General features: G+C 39.9%; 1 protein-coding gene, 1 long non-coding RNA gene and 1 other non-coding gene across 4 annotated transcripts; 2 read left to right on the top strand and 1 right to left on the bottom strand.

The window, feature by feature from the left end:
* The first annotated feature begins 2,197 nt into the window (after positions 1-2,197).
* Positions 2,198-4,034, top strand: LOC131019322 (uncharacterized). Of its 2 annotated transcripts, none has more exons than XM_057947883.1 (5): positions 2,198-2,371; positions 2,700-2,939; positions 3,033-3,244; positions 3,332-3,593; positions 3,665-4,034. In XM_057947883.1, the coding sequence occupies exons 2-5, from the start codon at positions 2,706-2,708 to the stop codon at positions 3,953-3,955; spliced, it is 999 nt and encodes a 332-aa protein (XP_057803866.1). In that variant the 5' UTR covers positions 2,198-2,371; positions 2,700-2,705; the 3' UTR covers positions 3,956-4,034. The 2 variants fall into 2 exon arrangements, with proteins under 2 accessions (XP_057803866.1, XP_057803867.1); XM_057947884.1 differs by having other exon boundaries at positions 2,257-2,483.
* A 269-nt stretch (positions 4,035-4,303) lies between these two features.
* TRNAK-CUU (transfer RNA lysine (anticodon CUU)) lies at positions 4,304-4,376 on the top strand. The gene has a single exon. It is a non-coding gene; the product is annotated as a tRNA-Lys (tRNA).
* A 13,526-nt stretch (positions 4,377-17,902) lies between these two features.
* LOC131019500 (uncharacterized) lies at positions 17,903-19,333 on the bottom strand. The gene is made up of 2 exons (XR_009100290.1): positions 18,706-19,333; positions 17,903-18,119 (listed from the first exon to the last, which is right to left on the bottom strand). It is a non-coding gene; the product is annotated as an uncharacterized LOC131019500 (long non-coding RNA).
* Positions 19,334-21,355: the final 2,022 nt, after the last annotated feature.

Here is a 21,355-nt window from a genome sequence, read left to right as displayed (position 1 = left end):
TCTTACAGACATTTGAGTTTGGAGGAAAAATAAATCAGAATTGGATGGTGACTGATATGGGCCCTTCTCTGGTTGTTCTGTTTATGGGCCCGGCCCATGATTGTAAATGGATTTGGTTTAGGCCCGGCCCAATTACAAACTCGATCGTTGTGCTTGATGGGTCGTGGTTCGAGCTAGATACATAGTTAATTTCTTAGTATTATCTTGGGAATTTCATGTGTATGTGCCAGAAGAAAAATTAGGTTAAAAAAGATGTAGCAATTGGGAAATCGTTGAATCAACAAAATAAAACGTAATTAATTTAACATTATTAAATGAGAAGATGATTGTCACTGATGAAGATCCTTTTGGGGGGTTATTTTACCGCTACGCTGCGCATGGTGAATTTTTTATCAGCGTCAAATGTCGTATCCCATTACTTTATACGTAAAATGGTGCAAATGTCAATGCAGATACCCAAATCAAACGTAATTTAACAGTCCTTGTAATAACTGTGCCATTTACTTCACCGTCATTTTACTTTAAAAATCACCAGTCATTTTCTCGAGTACGTCAGTTGAAGGATGAATAAATTAGGCATCTTACTCTGTCAAAGAGATTTGAGATCAGCATTTTATTTATATTTTTTGCGGCAAAAGAGAAGCAATTTTTAAACATAAGTTGTTATATCAGATATCTAGAAAAGCAATGAAGTCATGAAATTAAGTATAGTGTTCAAAATGAGTATAGCAGAAATTGGTTGAAAATCGTTGACCGACTTCTGAGCACCTTATCCTATCCCATGATTTAGGATGTGAGGATGGGCTCAATGCAGCTGTCTCTCTCTCTCTCAAATCTCAATATCAATTAGCTATTTAGCTTTCCTTCATTTTAGTGCGTTGGGCATTTTTGGAATTTCAATGTTGGGCCCATTACATTATTGTTCAGACACAACAACTGCTTCATTTGTCCATCTTCTTTTCATCACTGTGTGTGAATATTGCGCTGAATCGGACCACTCATTCCATAACTTGTTGGAATATGTGGCGTGCTATAAACTTTCGTCTCCTTCTTGATAAAACTAATTACTTTTACTTTCTCCCTCTCTCAAATAAATACTCCTTAGGAGGGAGGTGCACCAATTTTAAGACCAAAAAATTTAAAACAATGATAGATGGGGTATTGAGAATAATTAAAAGTTTAAAAAATAATTAAAAGTAAATGAAGTATTATTAGTGATAGAGTATAGTCTAAAAATAGAAAGAGATAGTAGTATTTTTTTTTAGGGGCAGCCTGAAAAGAAAATTTAGGAAATTATTTAGGATAGGGATTAGGGACGGAGCATATTTAAGAGTAGAGAAGATAAACGTGTAATTTGCTCCCAAATTTTAAATTCCACTACATCTGATCCCAGGAGAATAATATAGGAGGATATCATAATTAATTGGGACTACGTAGCAGTGTCCAATTCAATCCGAATAATATAAAATAATAAGACAATATTATTTTTTCCATGTAAAATAAAAATAAAAACACGAGACTGTTTGTGTTAGCGGAGAAGATGATATTTTATGGACTGCTAATATAAGTGTCAGCCATGGAAAGGTAAACATCACGTTCATTATGTGAAAAACTTGGAGCCAAGAGACAACTAGTTTTTTTAGAGGTTATATAATTGTATATATACAACAATTTTCTAGTTAGGGTGTGTTTACTTTGATAGAAAGTGTTAGAAAAAGTATATTTTCATCATTTTCACATGTTTCCTATGATGGATAATTTTCTCCGATCAGACTTGAAAATTTATTCGGGCAGCCCCTTTTCACTCATTTTCTCACAAATGTTGGATAATATTATCCCATTGGGAGGGTGTGAAAATATTTTCCAACATTTTAATTTGTTTATCCGTCTATTTCTAACAAAGTAAACACATGATAAAAAAAGTAGAAAAAGATAATATTATCTCACATTTTTTTATCCATCATTTTCAAATGAAAATTTTATTACCAAAGTAAACACACCCTTAACCAATTTTACGTTTACAAGTTTCATTTCCTATGATTGATCACTTCAAACTTGAATCCGCATTTATTTCTTTTTTTAGAGATTCCCGGCAAGATCTTTTACCAACAAAGTTTTTTAAATTATTTTTCATGCTTATACAACCGAAATTATATATCTAAGGACTAAGACATAATAAAAAAAGAATGAGAAGTCGATGTGACAGGCAGCCGGGGCCTATATTTATAGACAAAGTTTATTTCAATTTCTTGAATTCCTAAATAGCATGTTCTGGGCCTCGTAACTTTTTGTCCATTTAATCTTTCGAGTGTTTAGACAAACATAATTAATTGATTTTTCTTCTCATTCTCACTTCTTTCATCTTGATCAGGTAACTCTCTCTTCATTCTTGCTTATACGTGAATATATTACTTCAACTCTGTTTCTGTTCATGGTGCCCTGTTTCTTGAAATTATTCTTGCGGTTTGACACTAATCCCAACGGTAAGATATCTAATTTTTTTTCTAATTGGGTTCTTGGAGTTTATTTCGTCTAAAAAGTTATTTGATCTCTTCCATTAATTAGAGTGAGTGTAAATATTCTTCACGCAGCATTAGCTACTTTGTCAAATTTCAGCTGCAACACATTTTTCTTGATAGGATTACTAACTTTCTTGTATAAACAAGGCATTTGTTGATACAATCTTGTGTGTTTTTCAGCTATACATGTATTGGAAAGTAATCATCGCATTGTTGTTGGCGTTTCTAGCGTGGGTGTATAAGGCCGTCCGCCCTCCGCCACCGCGGCCCCACGGCGTCTCGGGGCCAAGAATCAAGCTTCGAGATGGGAGATTCTTGTCCTACAAGGAGTATGGAGTCCCTAAAGAGAGTGCCAAATACAAAATCATCTTGGTTCATGGCTTTGGCTCTTGCAAACATGAAGATGCCTTTAGTCAATCGGTATTAACTATTGAAAAAAACGTCTTACCAACTGAACTGCGCTTCATCGTCTTTAATTAGTTTGGTGGAGTTCAAAGTGTGTGTATTTTGCAGGAGCTGGTGGAGAAGCTGGGCGTACACATGGTGTCGTTTGATAGGCCGGGGTACGGGGAGAGCGACCCCGACCCGAAGAGAACGTTGAAGAGTGTTGCTTTGGACATAGCAGAGCTTGGTGATGAGTTAGGCTTTGGTCCTAAGTTTTATGTGGTGGGATGTTCCATGGGGGGGCAGCTTGTTTGGGGATGCCTCAAATACATCCCTCATAGGTGAAGCTTTTAGTGCAACCTTATTTTGGATTTGGATTTGGACTTCTTTATGTGTCAAAATTAATGCATTTGGTTTCCTATAAACAGACTGGCCGGAGCTGCGCTGCTAGCTCCGGTGATCAACTGCTGGTGGCCTAGTTTTCCTCCCAAGCTATCGGCAGCAGCGTTCCGGCAGCAGTTCCCCGAGGACCAGTGGGCGTCGCGGGTCGCCCGCTACGCCCCGTGGCTCGTCTACTGGTGGAACACTCAGAAGTGGTTTCCTCCCAATAGTGTGATAGCCGGGAGGGCTAATTTTTCCGCACCGGATCTTGAAATTCTGTCGAAACGTGACCTAAGTTCAATTGACATGGTATTTTTCCTTCTTTCCCTCCAATTTAAGTGTCTTCTGATTTTTTATTGTGTTTTTACCATCATGGCTAGGAGTATCCGACGCAACAGGGCGTGTATGAGTCGCTTCACCGCGATATGATTGTGGGGTTTGGGCGATGGGATTTTGATCCTATGGAAATTGAGGATCCTTTCCACGGTGAAAAAGGATCAGTTCATCTGTGGCAGGGCGACCAGGACGGGTTAGTCCCGGTTGCCCTGCAGCGCTACATTGCTAAAAAGCTTCCTTGGATTAATTATCATGAGATGCCAAACACAGGGCATATGTTCTTAGCTTTGGAAAGCGCCCAAGATGCTGTATTGCATGCACTTTTTGCTAGTTAGGTGCGACTCATACCGCAAGTTTGTTTCTAAATATTACTCTTTATATATATAAAAGGAGATATCTTTTTTTTTTTGAGAATTATCTTAAAGTGTTTTGAAAGGGTGAAATTATAAGATTTTGGCTTCACTATATGATTAAAGATAGTAATATAATTATCTAAAACGGATAGCTTGAGAACTGAAAGAAAAATTGTCAATGATATATCGTACTGTTGGAATGGTTACTTAACTTACTTTGTAGTGACAAAATTAGAGATTGACATGTATGTTCTTCATTTGAACGCCTGTATCTAATCCTATTCCAAAACAATTTGTAATTATTGGAAAAAACTCATAACTAGTAACGTAGCCCGTCTAGCTCAGTTGGTAGAGCGCAAGGCTCTTAACCTTGTGGTCGTGGGTTCGAGCCCCACGGTGGGCGCCTCATATTTTGTTGTTTTTTGTCTTCTCAAGAGTGGCTTACTGGGCCTGTTAAAAACAATCTTTATAACGTTTCTTACAATAATTTATTGAATATAAAAACTTATGCGTTCCTAAAAGTTGTTGTGCAATTTTCAAATATGGAAATTACCATAGGCTCGTTTAATAAGCCATTTTTTGTTTGTGATTATTGCTAGTCAGTTTGTGTATACAATAATAGCTGTTGCAACACAATGTCAATTTTCTTGTCGTGCTCAATGATATCATAATCATAATTGTCATTAAACAAAGCACATACTTAAATTTGAGACTCTATAATTTGAAATAATCATTAGGTTAACGTAAAAGCAAGTTTTTTATGTTTTCATAGTTACTAATTGTGATAAGGATTGTAATAAGATCATAATTTTTAGAGACATAGGAGTACATGACAATTTATTTTTTATAAATTCTCTGATTCAATGGATGAGGCCGCTGGCAACTGAAAGTTTTAGATTAGGGTGATTTTATTCATGCCAAGAATGGAAATTGAACGACATATTTAAATAAATAAATATGAATATAAATATAAGGGTTAATTGCACCAAATATCATCAACTTTGCCCGAATTCTATTTTTCTCGTAATTTTAAAAAATTTCATTGTTTTTATCACATATTGAATTAGTCGTTCATTTTTCCCACGATTTTTTGCTCCCCTTAGATCGGAGATGACGTGGCGTTGATGTGGCTCGCCGGCACACGCCACACACGTTCCACTCCGGCGATTGAAAAAATTGTGTGTTTTTATTACACCAAATATCACGAACTTTGTCCGAATTTTATTTTCCCATAATTTTCAAATTTTAAATTTATTTCTTAAAATGCGAGGTATAGAGTAATCAGTTGCTTTTTTCATAACCCTTAGCTCAGTGAGTCAGATTGAGAGATGTGAATACTATTCTCATATCCGTATAATTAGTGATTCGTTATGTCCATAACCTATCTTCTTTTAATTAACATTTTGAATTGCAAGATAATTCTAGTCTCTTCCTTGAGTGCTATTTACTTACAAAAGACTTTCCATTACGCTGAGTGCTTAACTTTTTCTTGCTAGCAATTCAGTATATTCATGAGAAGGAAAAGCGAATGTGAGCCACGCTAAACATAATGCACCATTAAAAACCTTTTTTTGCCTGCAGAGTCTTTAACAGTAAAGGTGCTAACAGCACACAGTAAACAAACTAAAGGCCTAAATCAATGCTTCTAAACTCCACAACCACATTGAATCCCAAACTCTGATGCTTATTCAAACTGGCATAAAGTCGAAAATTAGATTTATTGGAGAAGATTGCTCTGGCCTTGATCTTGTACACACACACACGAGAGAGAATGGAAGAGCTTCGGCTGGCGGCGCGATGGAAGACAGGCGGAGCTCGGCTGGCTGGCACGGGAGCTTCGCCTGGCGGCAGGATGGAAGACAGGTGGCGGTGTGTGCCCACGGCCCACAGCGCCCCAACGCGAAGGCGAGATGGGTGGCGGCCGGCGAGATTGGAATGGAGGAGAATAAGGCAGCCGATGGAATAGGGAGAAGAGGACACCCACTATTTTCTAATTCAAAGTAATATTAGGGCTTTTTTGTGTGATTTTGTTATTTGAGTAATTTTAAATTAATATATATTTCACATCAATATTATGTGTAAATTTAAATCTAAATCAGCGCCACGTCAATTTTTCGGTCACCAGAGTTAAAAATCGTGGGAAAAATGAATGACTAATTCAATCTGTGCTAAAAAATAGAATTTTTTAAAATTATGGAAAAAATGAAATTCGGTCAAAATTGGTGATATTTGGTGCAATTAACCCTAAATATAAATATAAATATTAAATCGAATCATATCACCCACATCTATCGAGAGGGTAATAAAGTTGCGGATATTCTAGCGGCATATAATATGCAAGAGGGTTGGTGGCCTTGCGAAATTGAGGCCATCAAAAGACGGCTGTTAGGCTTGACATGTCGAGTCATAGCCATTTGCGTATGGTGTTATAGTTTTTGCATGGCTTTTGTTTTTTGTTCTTTCGGTACTTTTTTCGAGTAGTTGGACTTCATGCCCAACTGGGTTTTCCTTCGCTGCCTTCGTCGTGTTTGGTGGTGGAGAGGGTGGGATTCTGGTGGCTGGTTTTGGGACGACGACTTGGCGGGCAGAGGGCTTTGGTGCCGCTGGGATGGGAGCAGCATTGTGGTGTGCGGTGATGGCTGGTGTAGTAGTATTTTATCAAACACTTGGTCGACGGGGGTGCTCCTCTTTGCGTTTGTTGGTTGGCTTCTCTGGGTTTGGGCTGCTGCTAAAATAGAAATTTTATTAAAAGGAAAAAAGGAAAGATCTGTCTAGAGGCAAAACAAAATCAAGAGAAAACACCCGCAAGAAACCACGAGTAACCAAAAAATAAACAAACGAAGACTTTGAGAAAATATATAGAGGGTCATCCTCGTCCAAAGACTCTTCGTCGTCCATCATATCTCCCCATCTTTTAGAAGCCACCGCCGACATACATCGAGCTGCATTGGAAGAAGAATGAATCGCAAAATTTTACAGAATTGCACCTCCAGCCTGAGCATGGTGCACTTTTTTCAAGAATTTCACCGGCGACAAAGTGTCAAGAACTGCGCTCTGCAAAACGACCTCAACAACACGATTCGTTGCTATCTTACTCATATCCGAAGACATGCCATTCTTGATTATACGTCGGAGCCGGTGTTTTATAGAAGAATCAGAAACCCCTCCCTTCTTTGGTAGCACCTTTCGGACGCCCTCGGCCGCGAGTTATGGGGAGATCCTCCATCACCGCCTTTCCTGGCGTCACCATCAAAGCCAGATCTGGGCTGCTACCGTGCGTCGGGGTGACATTATTCTACGCATCAGGCACAGTAGAATCCATATCATCACCAACCGACGGGTCCGCGATATTCAAAGACCCCAGCACCGCAAAAGAATTGGAGCGAGTAATGTCATCTGTAGTACTGTATCCTGCCGCGGGTGATGTCGGCTCTTGGAGGGCGAGCTTTTGTCATTAGCGGCGGGTGCCGCCCCTATCCTCCCCTCACAGTCGGCTCTATCAGAAGGTAACTTGGCCATGTCATCATCAACAATATGTCTCTGTTTATCTTGCAACTCTAGAGAGTCCAACACAGCATTGGAAGGAGAAGCTGAAGATGAACCAGGATGTGTCTGCTGGCTATTAACATCTACAACCCCCTTGTCTAAAACGGACGCCTGCTCTTTGTCCGCTTTAGACCACCTGCAAGAGTTAGTAGCCTGGCCCACAACGCAGCAAGCATAACAGTAATAAGGGAGATCCTCATATCCAAACTCAATCACAAAAACACGATCACCGCATTTCACATCAAAATAATCAGGCACAACCTTAGAAACATCCATTTCAACTAACACTCTAGCAAAATGACCTACATTAGCATGAGCAGATAAACCATCAATGATTATAGGAGCCTCTACATGCTTAGCAATGCCCGAGAGCACCTCCGGGTGCCAATATTCATGAGGAAGATTGAAAATACGAATCCATACTTGTGATAAAGAGGTCGTAGCCTTGTATGGATCAAAATTAGGGACCCAAGCTTGCAAGTGGAGAATACCGGGACGCAGACGCCACGTGGTTTTCGCAAAAGCAAGCGCCATATCCTCCGGGAAAGAGAACTTAATGGTAAAATATCCTTTCCCAAGTGGAATAATCTGCTATGAGAGTTTTGGTCTGTCACAGCCCACTATCCCAATGACGGGTTAACCGGGGTTATGACTTGGGTGAACAATAAGAAATGGAAATTTAAAAGGGATTTACTAAATAACCAACATTAATAACAACAAACTGGTGGTATATATATATATATAACCACTTGGGTAATTAACAAATGAGCCAGCCATAACGACTAAACCCCAAATGAAATTTAAACAAAATGAAGGAGTAATAAGTTCCACAATACGATAACAAATTCAGAGTGTTTGCAGCGGAAAAACGTGTGAGTTATGCATATGGAGATGCATACTCAAGGTTTCATTACATAAACATCAAAAGGGAAATCCGCTCAACACCGATCCATTCCATCGCCTGCTCAACCTGCACATTTAGAAATACATGCAGGGCTGAGTATAAAAATACTCAGTGACATAAGCCGAAAATACAACATGCATACATATATAAATTGAACTGCCATAACAGTAACACACAGGGGTTTTCATAAATGACCTGCGCTTACTAAAACATTTCGTTCATTTTCATAAAGGTGGATGCATCCCATTTTCAGTCTATATGATCCATATCTGTCCTTTCTGTCACGCGCCGGGAAGGAGGCCTCCTTACCACGGACGCCAAGACCGGTCGCAAGCGACTCGCGGTCTCCATGAGTGTACACGTTAACCCTAGCTAGCGACCTTTGTCTAGCATAGGATCCCAATTGGATTTCCTTTAAAGTTGGCGAACCAACACAGATAGGATACATATAAAAACATAAACATTTTGGCAGTCAATCATTTCATAAACATTTCATTTTCATAACATTTTCATTTTCATAAAGGGCATTGAACATATAAGCATTTTATAAGAACTGAATAAATAGTCAAAACATATCATGCATATATATTCGCATATGAGGCCTACGTCACGCAGGGGATCTCTATATACGTAATAATAAAATAATGCCCACCTCAATTGTTCTTAAAGCTGGCGTGGAATCGTTTCTTCTTCTGCTTCACTTTCTGTCGCCCGGACCTTCATTGATGAAGAGTCGATAAGTTCGTGAAGAAATTGTCATAAGACAAAGTCTAATTCTACGTGCCTAAGGTATCTTTTAATGTTTTAGGGTTCTAGCATCCATATTAATCTCGTTTCATTCAATCAATAAAATGTAACCACTTATCATGTAACTATCATATAGGTTCGAACCCAATTGTTCGAACATCAACATGTACATAATCCATAACTTCCTTCTACACCCGTCATTTAGTCAAGTACTCCATCAATTAAGAACAAGCTATATATTATTACCCTGAAAATTTAATCATTATAAATCATGCTTTCTCATACTTCGCACATTTTCATCACTTAAATAAATAAATCATTTATAAACATATGCTTAGCAATTTAATATCTCAATTAAATCCCAAGCTCATTTGATAAAGTAAATCATATACTTAATCATTCTATAACACAATTCCACATTTTTTTTATCATGTAAATAAATAAGAAATTCCATTATTCATTTATAAATAATAAAACATTTTAAAATCCATTGAGATGAAATAAAACATTTTAACCATTTAAAAAAAAATCCATACTCGTAAGCTTTGAAAAATAATTTTATCATGTAATAAATGGGGCTTATTCCCAAAATATTTGCTTTAAAGTCCATTAATAATTTAAATAATAGAATGGACTTCATTTAGAATAAATAATCCCAACTTCAAATATTAAAATTTAAATCAAGATATTTAAATTCACTAAATAATTTAGTGTAAATTCAAACATTTTTTTTTTTAAAAAAAAATATAAGGCCAAAAATTCGTAGGCTTTATTAATCAATTAACAGTTCAAAACTTAATTAAAATGGGCCCATTACATTTTATTAAATAAAAATCGGCCCATTCTTTTTTTTTTTTACAAAGCAGGAAGGCCCAGCAACATAAAATAAAATCGGCCCATTTTATTTAAAATTTTCGGCCCAAGCTAAATAAATAAATCGGCCCAAACAAAATTAATAAAAAGCCCAATTAAATCCTAACCCTAACACCTATACACACATATAAATATACAAAACACACACATCAGCACACAACACACACACACACCTCACGCCACTCTCACTCTCCCTCTCGGCTCTCTCTCTCGCCTCTCTTACTCTCACTCGGCTGAGGGCGGCACCGCCTCCGGCGCGCCGCCTCGCCGGACGTCTCCCCTCTCCCTCTCACTCTCATCGCTCTGTCTCGCCGGAAGTCAGCCGCACGCCGCCGCCTTCGCGTGCCACTGCCGCCTCCGCCGTGGCCAAGCACGGCGCCGCCTGGTCGTCCCCAGCCTTGGAACAGGGTGGCAGAGGCCTCTCCGCCGCTGCATGTGCCTTCTCCAGCCGTTGTGAAAAGCCGAGCGTCGCCGCGCCGCTTCCCCCGTTCTCCGCCGTCTCCGCCATGGCCGGAATCGTGGTGGATGGCCGAGCTTTGTCTCGCCGGAAAGGTAAGTTCCAAATCTTCCCCCTTTTCCTCTCTTTTCTATATTTTTTTTAACCCAGATCTGAAATTTTCCCTCTTTCCCTCTTTTCCGGCCGATCAGGAACAGCCCGTTGCTCCCGCCGCCGTGTCGCCGCTGCCGATGCCGCCGCATCGTCGTCACCGGAGAAGATGAGTCCTCCCTTCTCTCTCTCTCTCTTCCCCTTTTTCCCGTCTCTCTCTCTCTTTTATTTTTTTTTTATTTTAAACAGAGCCCTAACCATCTCTCTCTCGTTTCAGACAGACAAAGGAAAAAGGCGGCGGCTGCCGCCGCGCCACCTCCGGCCGTGAGCAGCCGCCGGCTGCTCTCACCCCCATCACTTCGTTCCCGAACAGACACAAGACAAAGTACAAGAACCCCTAAATTCAGTCCAGATTCACAAGTATAGCAAAGCTAGGGTTTTGTTTAGAAATCTGTTCTTTCATCATTCATTTATCATTTCCTTAGCAAAAATCAAACCTTGTAAATGTAATAGCTTAGAAAATATATTAACATGTGTGCGTGCGTATTCTTCTGTTCTTTGATGCTTGAATCGAAATTAACAAGATGAAGTAGGGAGAAATTGGAGTAACCTCGATATGAGGGGTGGTGTTGGCAATAGTTCGATTCTGCAATTTGTTGATCACAAAGTAAGAATGAATTTTTTTGAAATTGAAACTGGAAGATTAATGAAGAGTAAGACATTTAATTACCTACCTTCTTGATTTGGAACTTGAAACAAACTTGATAATTTCTTTGAAGGACCCGTGAGGAGTAGGAGGAAAGAAAATGGTAATTTAGAAGATTAGAGAGAGAGGATTTCTTAATGAGGAATCTGCAAGATGTAGTGCTGAATATGTAATGTAGTGGTGGAGAAATAAAAAAAATGAAGTGTGTGGAGAGTTAGGTGTATTGGTGGGGAGCAAAGGGTGGTGGTTGAAGAGGTGGAAAGCATGGCTTTAGCAAAGTTAAAGAAAAGGAATTGATAATATAATTAGATAGTGGAAGACACTGTCTTAATCATAATCTTCCTCTTAAAGCCAGCAAATTAGATAGTGAGCTTATATGCAAGGATTTCTTCCTGTACTTAGAAAAAAATCAATTACTGCATTGATTGATAGTGGTGGTGGAAGTTCTAATTGTAAATAATAATAAATCTTTAGGTCTTGGTTACTCAGTGCATCTACTATTTAATCGCGTATTTGCAATCAAATACTGGCTTCTGCTCATTATTCGTGTATAAATTAAATACGTAGATTTAATTCACTTTACAAGCCGCTCAAACCACTAATTAAACTTGTGCACCATAATTATAAAGATCCTTTAAATCTCAAATGGATTTAAATAACAATAAGAATTAAGCACATCAGATAAATCAAATCAGTTTTATTATTAATGGATGCCGAACCCTAATTATTAAGTCTTTAATCAGTGATTAAAAACTGGGATATGACATACTATCCCCCTTAAAATAAATTTCGTCCCGAAATTTGTACCTCAGGAAATAATTCTGGGTATTTCTCCTTCATGTTAGACTCGAGTTCCCATGTCGCCTCTTCTTGATCATGGTGCTTCCAAAGGACTTTTACTAAGGGTATCGACTTATTCCTTAGTACTTGAACCTTCCGATCTAGAATAGATTCGGGTCTCTCTTCATAGCTCATATCTGGGCTTAGGATAACGTCGTCCCTTTGGATCACGTGTTTTGGATCATAAACATATTTTCTCAACTGCGACACATGAAACACATTATGCACATTCCCAAGGCTTGGCGGCAACGCCAGCCTGTAAGCTACCGGGCCCACCCTTTCTAGGATCTCATAGGGTCCTATAAAACGGGGTCTAAGCTTACCCTTTACGCCAAATCTTGTAATCCCTTTAGAGGGAGAAATCTTCAAAAAGACTTTATCCCCACACTCAAACTGCAAGTTGGTTCGACGTTTGTCGGCATAAGACTTCTGTCTATCTTGGGCCTCTTTAATACGCTGTCGAATCTGACGGACGATTTCAATCATCTCGCCTACTGTATCTGGCCCCAAGATTCTTCTTTCGCCGACTTCATCCCAGTAAAGCGGCGATCTACATTTCTTCCCGTATAACGCCTCATAAGGTGCCATGGCGATAGTTGCTTGATAGCTGTTGTTGTAAGCAAATTCGATTAGTGGCAACACACGCTCCCAATCTTCTCCTCTATCTAGCACAACAGTCCTTAACATATCTTCTAGCGTTTGAATTGTCCTTTCGGACTGACCGTCGGTCTGCGGGTGGAAAGCTGTGCTGAAATTCAACCTTGTTCCCAATTCCTTCTGCAAGCTTATCCAGAATCTGGAGGTAAACTTAGAATCTCTGTCGGACGTGATTGTCTTCGGCACCCCATGTAAACGCACGATCTCCTTGATGTAGAGTTGGGCTAACTTATCTGATCTATACGTGATAGGGATAGGCAGAAAGTGTGCACTCTTTGTGAGTCTGTCTACAATGACCCATATTACCGTGTTACCTCGTCTTGTTTTTGGCAATCCTGTAACAAAGTCCATTGCAATATCGTCCCACTTCCATTCTGGAATTTCCAAAGGTTGTAGCTCGCCGTAAGGTCGTTGGTGTAAAGCCTTTACTTGCTGGCAAACTAGACACTTTTCGACGAATAAAGCCACGTCTCGTTTCATTCCTTCCCACCAGAAATTCTCTTTTAGATCTTGATACATCTTAGTGCTTCCCGGGTGGGCGACATAAGGAGTGTCATGGGCTTCGCTCATGATCTTGTTTTTGAGTTCATCGTCATGAGGGATGCATATTCTCTTCTCAAAGAAAATAGCATTGTCGGCTTCTTCGTGATAGTTCTTGAGATTTCCTTCTCTTATCTTAGCTCGTAATTTCTCCAATTTATCATCCTTCCTTTGAGCTTCTACCACCAATTTCCTCAAATTCGGTATAATCGCGACCACCCCCGCTATTGTAGCAGGTGGGTTTATCACCTCTAATTTCATCCTATCAAAATCTCGTATGAGCTCTTCTTCCTTTGTAAGGATGTATCCCAGTTTCAATGGGACCTTGCGGCTCAATGCGTCGGCTACTACATTGGCCTTCCCCGGGTGATAATTTATACCACAGTCATAATCTTTTACTAATTCGAGCCACCTTCGCTGTCTCATGTTGAGATCCTTTTGCTCGAAAAAGTATTTTAGACTTTTGTGATCGGTGTAAATCTCACACCTGACACCATATAGATGATGTCTCCAAATCTTTAGTGCGTGCACTACCGCCGCTAGTTCAAGATCATGGGTCGGATAATTCAATTCGTGTGGCCTAAGTTGCCGCGATGCATATGCAATCACTTTGCCTTCCTGCATCAAAACGCATCCTAGTCCGTTCTTTGATGCATCCGTGTAGACCACATACTCCTTGTCTGGTTCCGGAATTGTTAGCACTGGCGCTGTAGTTAGCTTTTCCTTGAGCAGCTGAAAACTTTCTTCACACTCGTTAGTCCATGTGTATTTAATTCCCTTTTGGAGCAATTGCGTCATCGGCCTTGCTATCTTGGAAAATCCCTCAATGAATCTTCGATAGTAGCCAGCCAATCCCAAGAAACTTCTGATCTCGTTTGGGGTAGTTGGCGACTTCCATCCTTGTACTGCTTCCACTTTGGCGGGGTCCACCTTAATACCTTCTGAAGATACAATATGTCCCAGAAATGTAACTTCTTTGAGCCAAAACTCACATTTGTTGAATTTGGCAAAAAGGCGTTCATCCCTGAGAGTTTGCAAAACAGTTCTCAGATGTTCCCTGTGTTCTTCTTCATTCTTGGAGTAAATGAGGATATCATCAATAAACACCAAGACGAATTTATCCAAATAAGGATGAAATACTCTGTTCATGAGGTCCATGAACACAGCTGGTGCATTTGTTAGTCCGAACGGTACAACTACGAACTCGTAGTGACCATATCTTGTTCGGAAAGCCGTTTTGGGTATATCTTCATGTCTAACCTTTAACTGATGATACCCAGACTTCAAATCGATTTTGGAGAAAACACTCGCGCCCTTGAGTTGGTCGAATAAATCATCAATTCTGGGCAATGGATACTTGTTCTTAAGCGTTAGCTTGTTCAGCTCTCGATAATCGATGCACAATCTCAAGGTTCCATCTTTCTTCTTGACAAACAGCACCGGCGCTCCCCATGGGGACACACTAGGCCTGATGAAGCCTAGGTCCAGCAACTCTTGTAATTGGATTTTCAACTCTTCCAATTCCTTCGGGCCCATTCTGTACGGTGCTTTTGATACCGGCGCCGCTCCTGGCTCTAGATCGATGGTGAATTCTACTTGTCTGTCAGGTGGTAATCCTGGCAAATTTTCTGGGAAAACATCTTGAAAATCCTGCACGATCTCTACATCTTCCATTGTCTTTTCGGTCTCAATTCCCCCGTTCAGGTATACGAGGAAGGCTTGGCAGTCTTTCTTGTTCATCATCTTCCTTGCCTGTAAAGCTGAAATAGTCGGCACTCTGTTCCTCCTGCATATTCCGTGGAAACTCAAAGCGTCCCTTCCTGGAAAGTTGAAACCGATTTTCCGCTCTTGGCACTATATCGTGGCATAGTTCTCCGCTAGCCAGTCCATTCCCAGGATTATATCAACGTCCTCCATCGATATAACATGCAAGTTGTTTGCTATAACCTTAAACGATCCTATGGTCAGTTCTAGGTTCGAGCAAGCATGTGTTACTACTGCTATTCCTCCTATTGGTGAAGAAATTCTCAAGTCCTGATTAGTCTTTTCAGGTTGGAGCTTTAAAGTTTTTACACATACACTTGCAATAAAAGAATGCGAGGCACCCGTGTCGAACAGAAGTATAACAGGTGTGTCAAGTAATGTGCCCATACTTGCCAAATTCCCTTGGTTGTTTCCTTGCTTATTCTTGTGCAAGGCATAGGCTCTTGCCTGTGGAATTTGCGGTGGACGTGCCGCAGGTCGATACTGCTGCTGTGGTGGTGGGTAGAGTAACTGTTGGCCTTGGATAGCCCTGAGTGGTTGTACTTGGCCCGGCTGATTCGGCCCTCTCATTCCTCCTTGTGGTTTTCCTTGGCAGTCTCTGGCAAAATGGCCCTTCTGGCCACACTTAAAGCAGGTATTGCTGCCAGCCAAGCATATGCCGTGATGTGACTTGGAGCATTTGGGACACAAAGGTGCCCTGAGCTGGCCCTGATTGTTTCCAGCTGATCCTGGATTGACTGGTCGTCCTTGCCATTGCCCTTGTGGCATCATGTTTCCTTGCCATGGCCTCTTGTTATCTTGGTTGTTGTAGTAACCCCTATTATTGTTGTTGTTGCCATCCCATTTTCTCTTCCCACGATCGTTGTTTCCCGAAGCTTGAGTCTGGGTTGGGCGGTCTTCAGGCATGGCTGCTTCAACATCCAGGGCTCTGCTAAGTGCCTCAGAGTGGGTGAGATTACCATGACCAGCAAGCGCCATCTTGATCTCATGCCTAAGGCCTGAACGAAACTTCTCGGCCATCTTTTCATCAGTGTCGATCAGATGAGGGGCATAGCGAGACATGTCGCAGAAAGCGCGATCGTATTCCGTCACGGACATCTTGTTTTGTTTCAGATTGAAAAACTCCGTCTCTTTCTTCTTTCTGTAGCTCTTGGGAATGTATTTATCGTAGATCTCCGTCTTGAAGTCTTCCCAAGTCAGGTTTTCCAATTGTTCGAGGGTCATTGCCCTCTTCTTGGTTTCCCACCAAAAATCTACCGACCCAGTTAGTTGGAATGCAACACAAGAGAGTCTCTCTTGGTCAGAACAGTAAAGAAAGTCGAAAATCCTTTCCATTGCTCTAATCCAGATTTCGGCATCAGTCGGGTTGCCGGTCCCGTTGAATGTTGGCGGGCTCTGTTTAAGAAAAAGTTCCTCAACCCTTCGTGGAGGTTCGTTTGCGGTTCCCACATTGTTTCTTGGGGCTCTTCTGGGAGGCATTCTGTGCTTCAAAAATAAAAGATCCTCAGTATATTCCTTACCTCAATTCATAACATATTCCTCTTGATTTAATCATGAAAGCATCATAACAAAACATCTAAATCCTTATTGATCACAAGAGGGTACTAGGACAACTCAACAATTGTAAGGCTCAATTCTTGAACGATATCAAAACAAAGTGGTGCAGAAAAATTTGTTGAGAAACTCAAACGAATAACCAGATGGTAGAAAGGAGTAACTACTAGGTCGAACAAAATGATCTAGAGTAAAAACTCATCTGGCTTTTCAACCGAAAGTTGAAACACATGGGTTTTCAACCCAAAATACGTCTACTGATATTTGGATCATGTGGACTGGACAACTATTCATAATAATAAAACTCAAGTTCGTACTGGCAAACCAAAAGCTTAATTTAAAGTTCTATGTCCTATTGAACCCAAACCCCCGCTATAACATGTACACAAATATATACATATATACAGGCAAAGCATACTGTTCTTAAAATCTATCGTGTACTAAAAGTCGATTCGGTGTTCCATCGCGTGTGAACATTTGAACGTAGAGACTATGCTCAAACCCTTGATGCAGCGTTTGCCTTGAATTCGTCTTGTATCATCATCCCGTATTTTTCCTTCAACGCGTACATGTCTTTTCATTCCTCTTTGTAGTTCAAAAGAACCATTGTTTTCTTGTGGGAGTTGAAATGCTCTAAGTTCTCTTTCATTCTTCTACATCATCACTTTAAGAATCTAGATTGTAGAGATATCCTACTAATCCAGCAGTCTATGTTCTTTTAGAATAGTGATCATGCAACTTATAGCAATCTATGTTTTCTGGGGAAAGCATGTGTCAATTCTCTATCATTCTTCTCTTATCATAACATCATAACTGCAATGATATGCCATGAAAGGCAAAACATTCAACATTTCAATGAAAGGCAAAACATTCAACATTTCATCATAGCATGCTCTTTACATAAACATTTTCATGAAACAGTTTAGAATAATAACATCTTTAAAACATTGTAACTGCAGTTACCTTTTTCCTTGATTGAGCACGATGTAATGGAGTGTTGAGCGGTGTCGTATGAACCCACGTATGTCTTAGTGAATCAAACTAGACTTGGCTTTTTAGAATAAGGTTTCTAGGGCCAGAGCAAACGAACTGCTCTGATACCACTCTGTCACAGCCCACTATCCCAATGACGGGTTAACCGGGGTTATGACTTGGGTGAACAATAAGAAATGGAAATTTAAAAGGGATTTACTAAATAACCAACATTAATAACAACAAACTGGTGGTATATATATATATATAACCACTTGGGTAATTAACAAATGAGCCAGCCATAACGACTAAACCCCAAATGAAATTTAAACAAAATGAAGGAGTAATAAGTTCCACAATACGATAACAAATTCAGAGTGTTTGCAGCGGAAAAACGTGTGAGTTATGCATATGGAGATGCATACTCAAGGTTTCATTACATAAACATCAAAAGGGAAATCCGCTCAACACCGATCCATTCCATCGCCTGCTCAACCTGCACATTTAGAAATACATGCAGGGCTGAGTATAAAAATACTCAGTGACATAAGCCGAAAATACAACATGCATACATATATAAATTGAACTGCCATAACAGTAACACACAGGGGTTTTCATAAATGACCTGCGCTTACTAAAACATTTCGTTCATTTTCATAAAGGTGGATGCATCCCATTTTCAGTCTATATGATCCATATCTGTCCTTTCTGTCACGCGCCGGGAAGGAGGCCTCCTTACCACGGACGCCAAGACCGGTCGCAAGCGACTCGCGGTCTCCATGAGTGTACACGTTAACCCTAGCTAGCGACCTTTGTCTAGCATAGGATCCCAATTGGATTTCCTTTAAAGTTGGCGAACCAACACAGATAGGATATATATAAAAACATAAACATTTTGGCAGTCAATCATTTCATAAACATTTCATTTTCATAACATTTTCATTTTCATAAAGGGCATTGAACATATAAGCATTTTATAAGAACTGAATAAATAGTCAAAACATATCATGCATATATATTCGCATATGAGGCCTACGTCACGCAGGGGATCTCTATATACGTAATAATAAAATAATGCCCACCTCAATTGTTCTTAAAGCTGGCGTGGAATCGTTTCTTCTTCTGCTTCACTTTCTGTCGCCCGGACCTTCATTGATGAAGAGTCGATAAGTTCGTGAAGAAATTGTCATAAGACAAAGTCTAATTCTACGTGCCTAAGGTATCTTTTAATGTTTTAGGGTTCTAGCATCCATATTAATCTCGTTTCATTCAATCAATAAAATGTAACCACTTATCATGTAACTATCATATAGGTTCGAACCCAATTGTTCGAACATCAACATGTACATAATCCATAACTTCCTTCTACACCCGTCATTTAGTCAAGTACTCCATCAATTAAGAACAAGCTATATATTATTACCCTGAAAATTTAATCATTATAAATCATGCTTTCTCATACTTCGCACATTTTCATCACTTAAATAAATAAATCATTTATAAACATATGCTTAGCAATTTAATATCTCAATTAAATCCCAAGCTCATTTGATAAAGTAAATCATATACTTAATCATTCTATAACACAATTCCACATTTTTTTTATCATGTAAATAAATAAGAAATTCCATTATTCATTTATAAATAATAAAACATTTTAAAATCCATTGAGATGAAATAAAACATTTTAACCATTTAAAAAAAAATCCATACTCGTAAGCTTTGAAAAATAATTTTATCATGTAATAAATGGGGCTTATTCCCAAAATATTTGCTTTAAAGTCCATTAATAATTTAAATAATAGAATGGACTTCATTTAGAATAAATAATCCCAACTTCAAATATTAAAATTTAAATCAAGATATTTAAATTCACTAAATAATTTAGTGTAAATTCAAACATTTTTTTTTTTTTTTAAAAATATAAGGCCAAAAATTCGTAGGCTTTATTAATCAATTAACAGTTCAAAACTTAATTAAAATGGGCCCATTACATTTTATTAAATAAAAATCGGCCCATTCTTTTTTTTTTTTACAAAGCAGGAAGGCCCAGCAACATAAAATAAAATCGGCCCATTTTATTTAAAATTTTCGGCCCAAGCTAAATAAATAAATCGGCCCAAACAAAATTAATAAAAAGCCCAATTAAATCCTAACCCTAACACCTATACACACATATAAATATACAAAACACACACATCAGCACACAACACACACACACACCTCACGCCACTCTCACTCTCCCTCTCGGCTCTCTCTCTCGCCTCTCTTACTCTCACTCGGCTGAGGGCGGCACCGCCTCCGGCGCGCCGCCTCGCCGGACGTCTCCTCTCTCCCTCTCACTCTCATCGCTCTGTCTCGCCGGAAGTCAGCCGCACGCCGCCGCCTTCGCGTGCCACTGCCGCCTCCGCCGTGGCCAAGCACGGTGCCGCCTGGTCGTCCCCAGCCTTGGAACAGGGTGGCAGAGGCCTCTCCGCCGCTGCATGTGCCTTCTCCGGCCGTTGTGAAAAGCCGAGCGTCGCCGCGCCGCTTCCCCCGTTCTCCGCCGTCTCCGCCATGGCCGGAATCGTGGTGGATGGCCGAGCTTTGTCTCGCCGGAAAGGTAAGTTCCAAATCTTCCCCCTTTTCCTCTCTTTTCTATATTTTTTTTAACCCAGATCTGAAATTTTCCCTCTTTCCCTCTTTTCCGGCCGATCAGGAACAGCCCGTTGCTCCCGCCGCCGTGTCGCCGCTGCCGATGCCGCCGCATCGTCGTCACCGGAGAAGATGAGTCCTCCCTTCTCTCTCTCTCTCTTCCCCTTTTTCCCGTCTCTCTCTCTCTTTTATTTTTTTTTTATTTTAAACAGAGCCCTAACCATCTCTCTCTCGTTTCAGACAGACAAAGGAAAAAGGCGGCGGCTGCCGCCGCGCCACCTCCGGCCGTGAGCAGCCGCCGGCTGCTCTCACCCCCATCACTTCGTTCCCGAACAGACACAAGACAAAGTACAAGAACCCCTAAATTCAGTCCAGATTCACAAGTATAGCAAAGCTAGGGTTTTGTTTAGAAATCTGTTCTTTCATCATTCATTTATCATTTCCTTAGCAAAAATCAAACCTTGTAAATGTAATAGCTTAGAAAATATATTAACATGTGTGCGTGCGTATTCTTCTGTTCTTTGATGCTTGAATCGAAATTAACAAGATGAAGTAGGGAGAAATTGGAGTAACCTCGATATGAGGGGTGGTGTTGGCAATAGTTCGATTCTGCAATTTGTTGATCACAAAGTACGAATGAATTTTTTTGAAATTGAAACTGGAAGATTAATGAAGAGTAAGACATTTAATTACCTACCTTCTTGATTTGGAACTTGAAACAAACTTGATAATTTCTTTGAAGGACCCGTGAGGAGTAGGAGGAAAGAAAATGGTAATTTAGAATATTAGAGAGAGAGGATTTCTTAATGAGGAATCTGCAAGATGTAGTGCTGAATATGTAATGTAGTGGTGGAGAAATAAAAAAAATGAAGTGTGTGGAGAGTTAGGTGTATTGGTGGGGAGCAAAGGGTGGTGGTTGAAGAGGTGGAAAGCATGGCTTTAGCAAAGTTAAAGAAAAGGAATTGATAATATAATTTGATAGTGGAAGACACTGTCTTAATCATAATCTTCCTCTTAAAGCCAGCAAATTAGATAGTGAGCTTATATGCAAGGATTTCTTCCTGTACTTAGAAAAAAATCAATTACTGCATTGATTGA

This window comes from Salvia miltiorrhiza, chromosome 1 (assembly GCF_028751815.1).
Source record: "Salvia miltiorrhiza cultivar Shanhuang (shh) chromosome 1, IMPLAD_Smil_shh, whole genome shotgun sequence".
In the NCBI taxonomy this organism is placed as follows: Eukaryota; Viridiplantae; Streptophyta; class Magnoliopsida; order Lamiales; family Lamiaceae; genus Salvia; species Salvia miltiorrhiza.
This window is presented reverse-complemented; position numbering and strand designations above follow the sequence as displayed.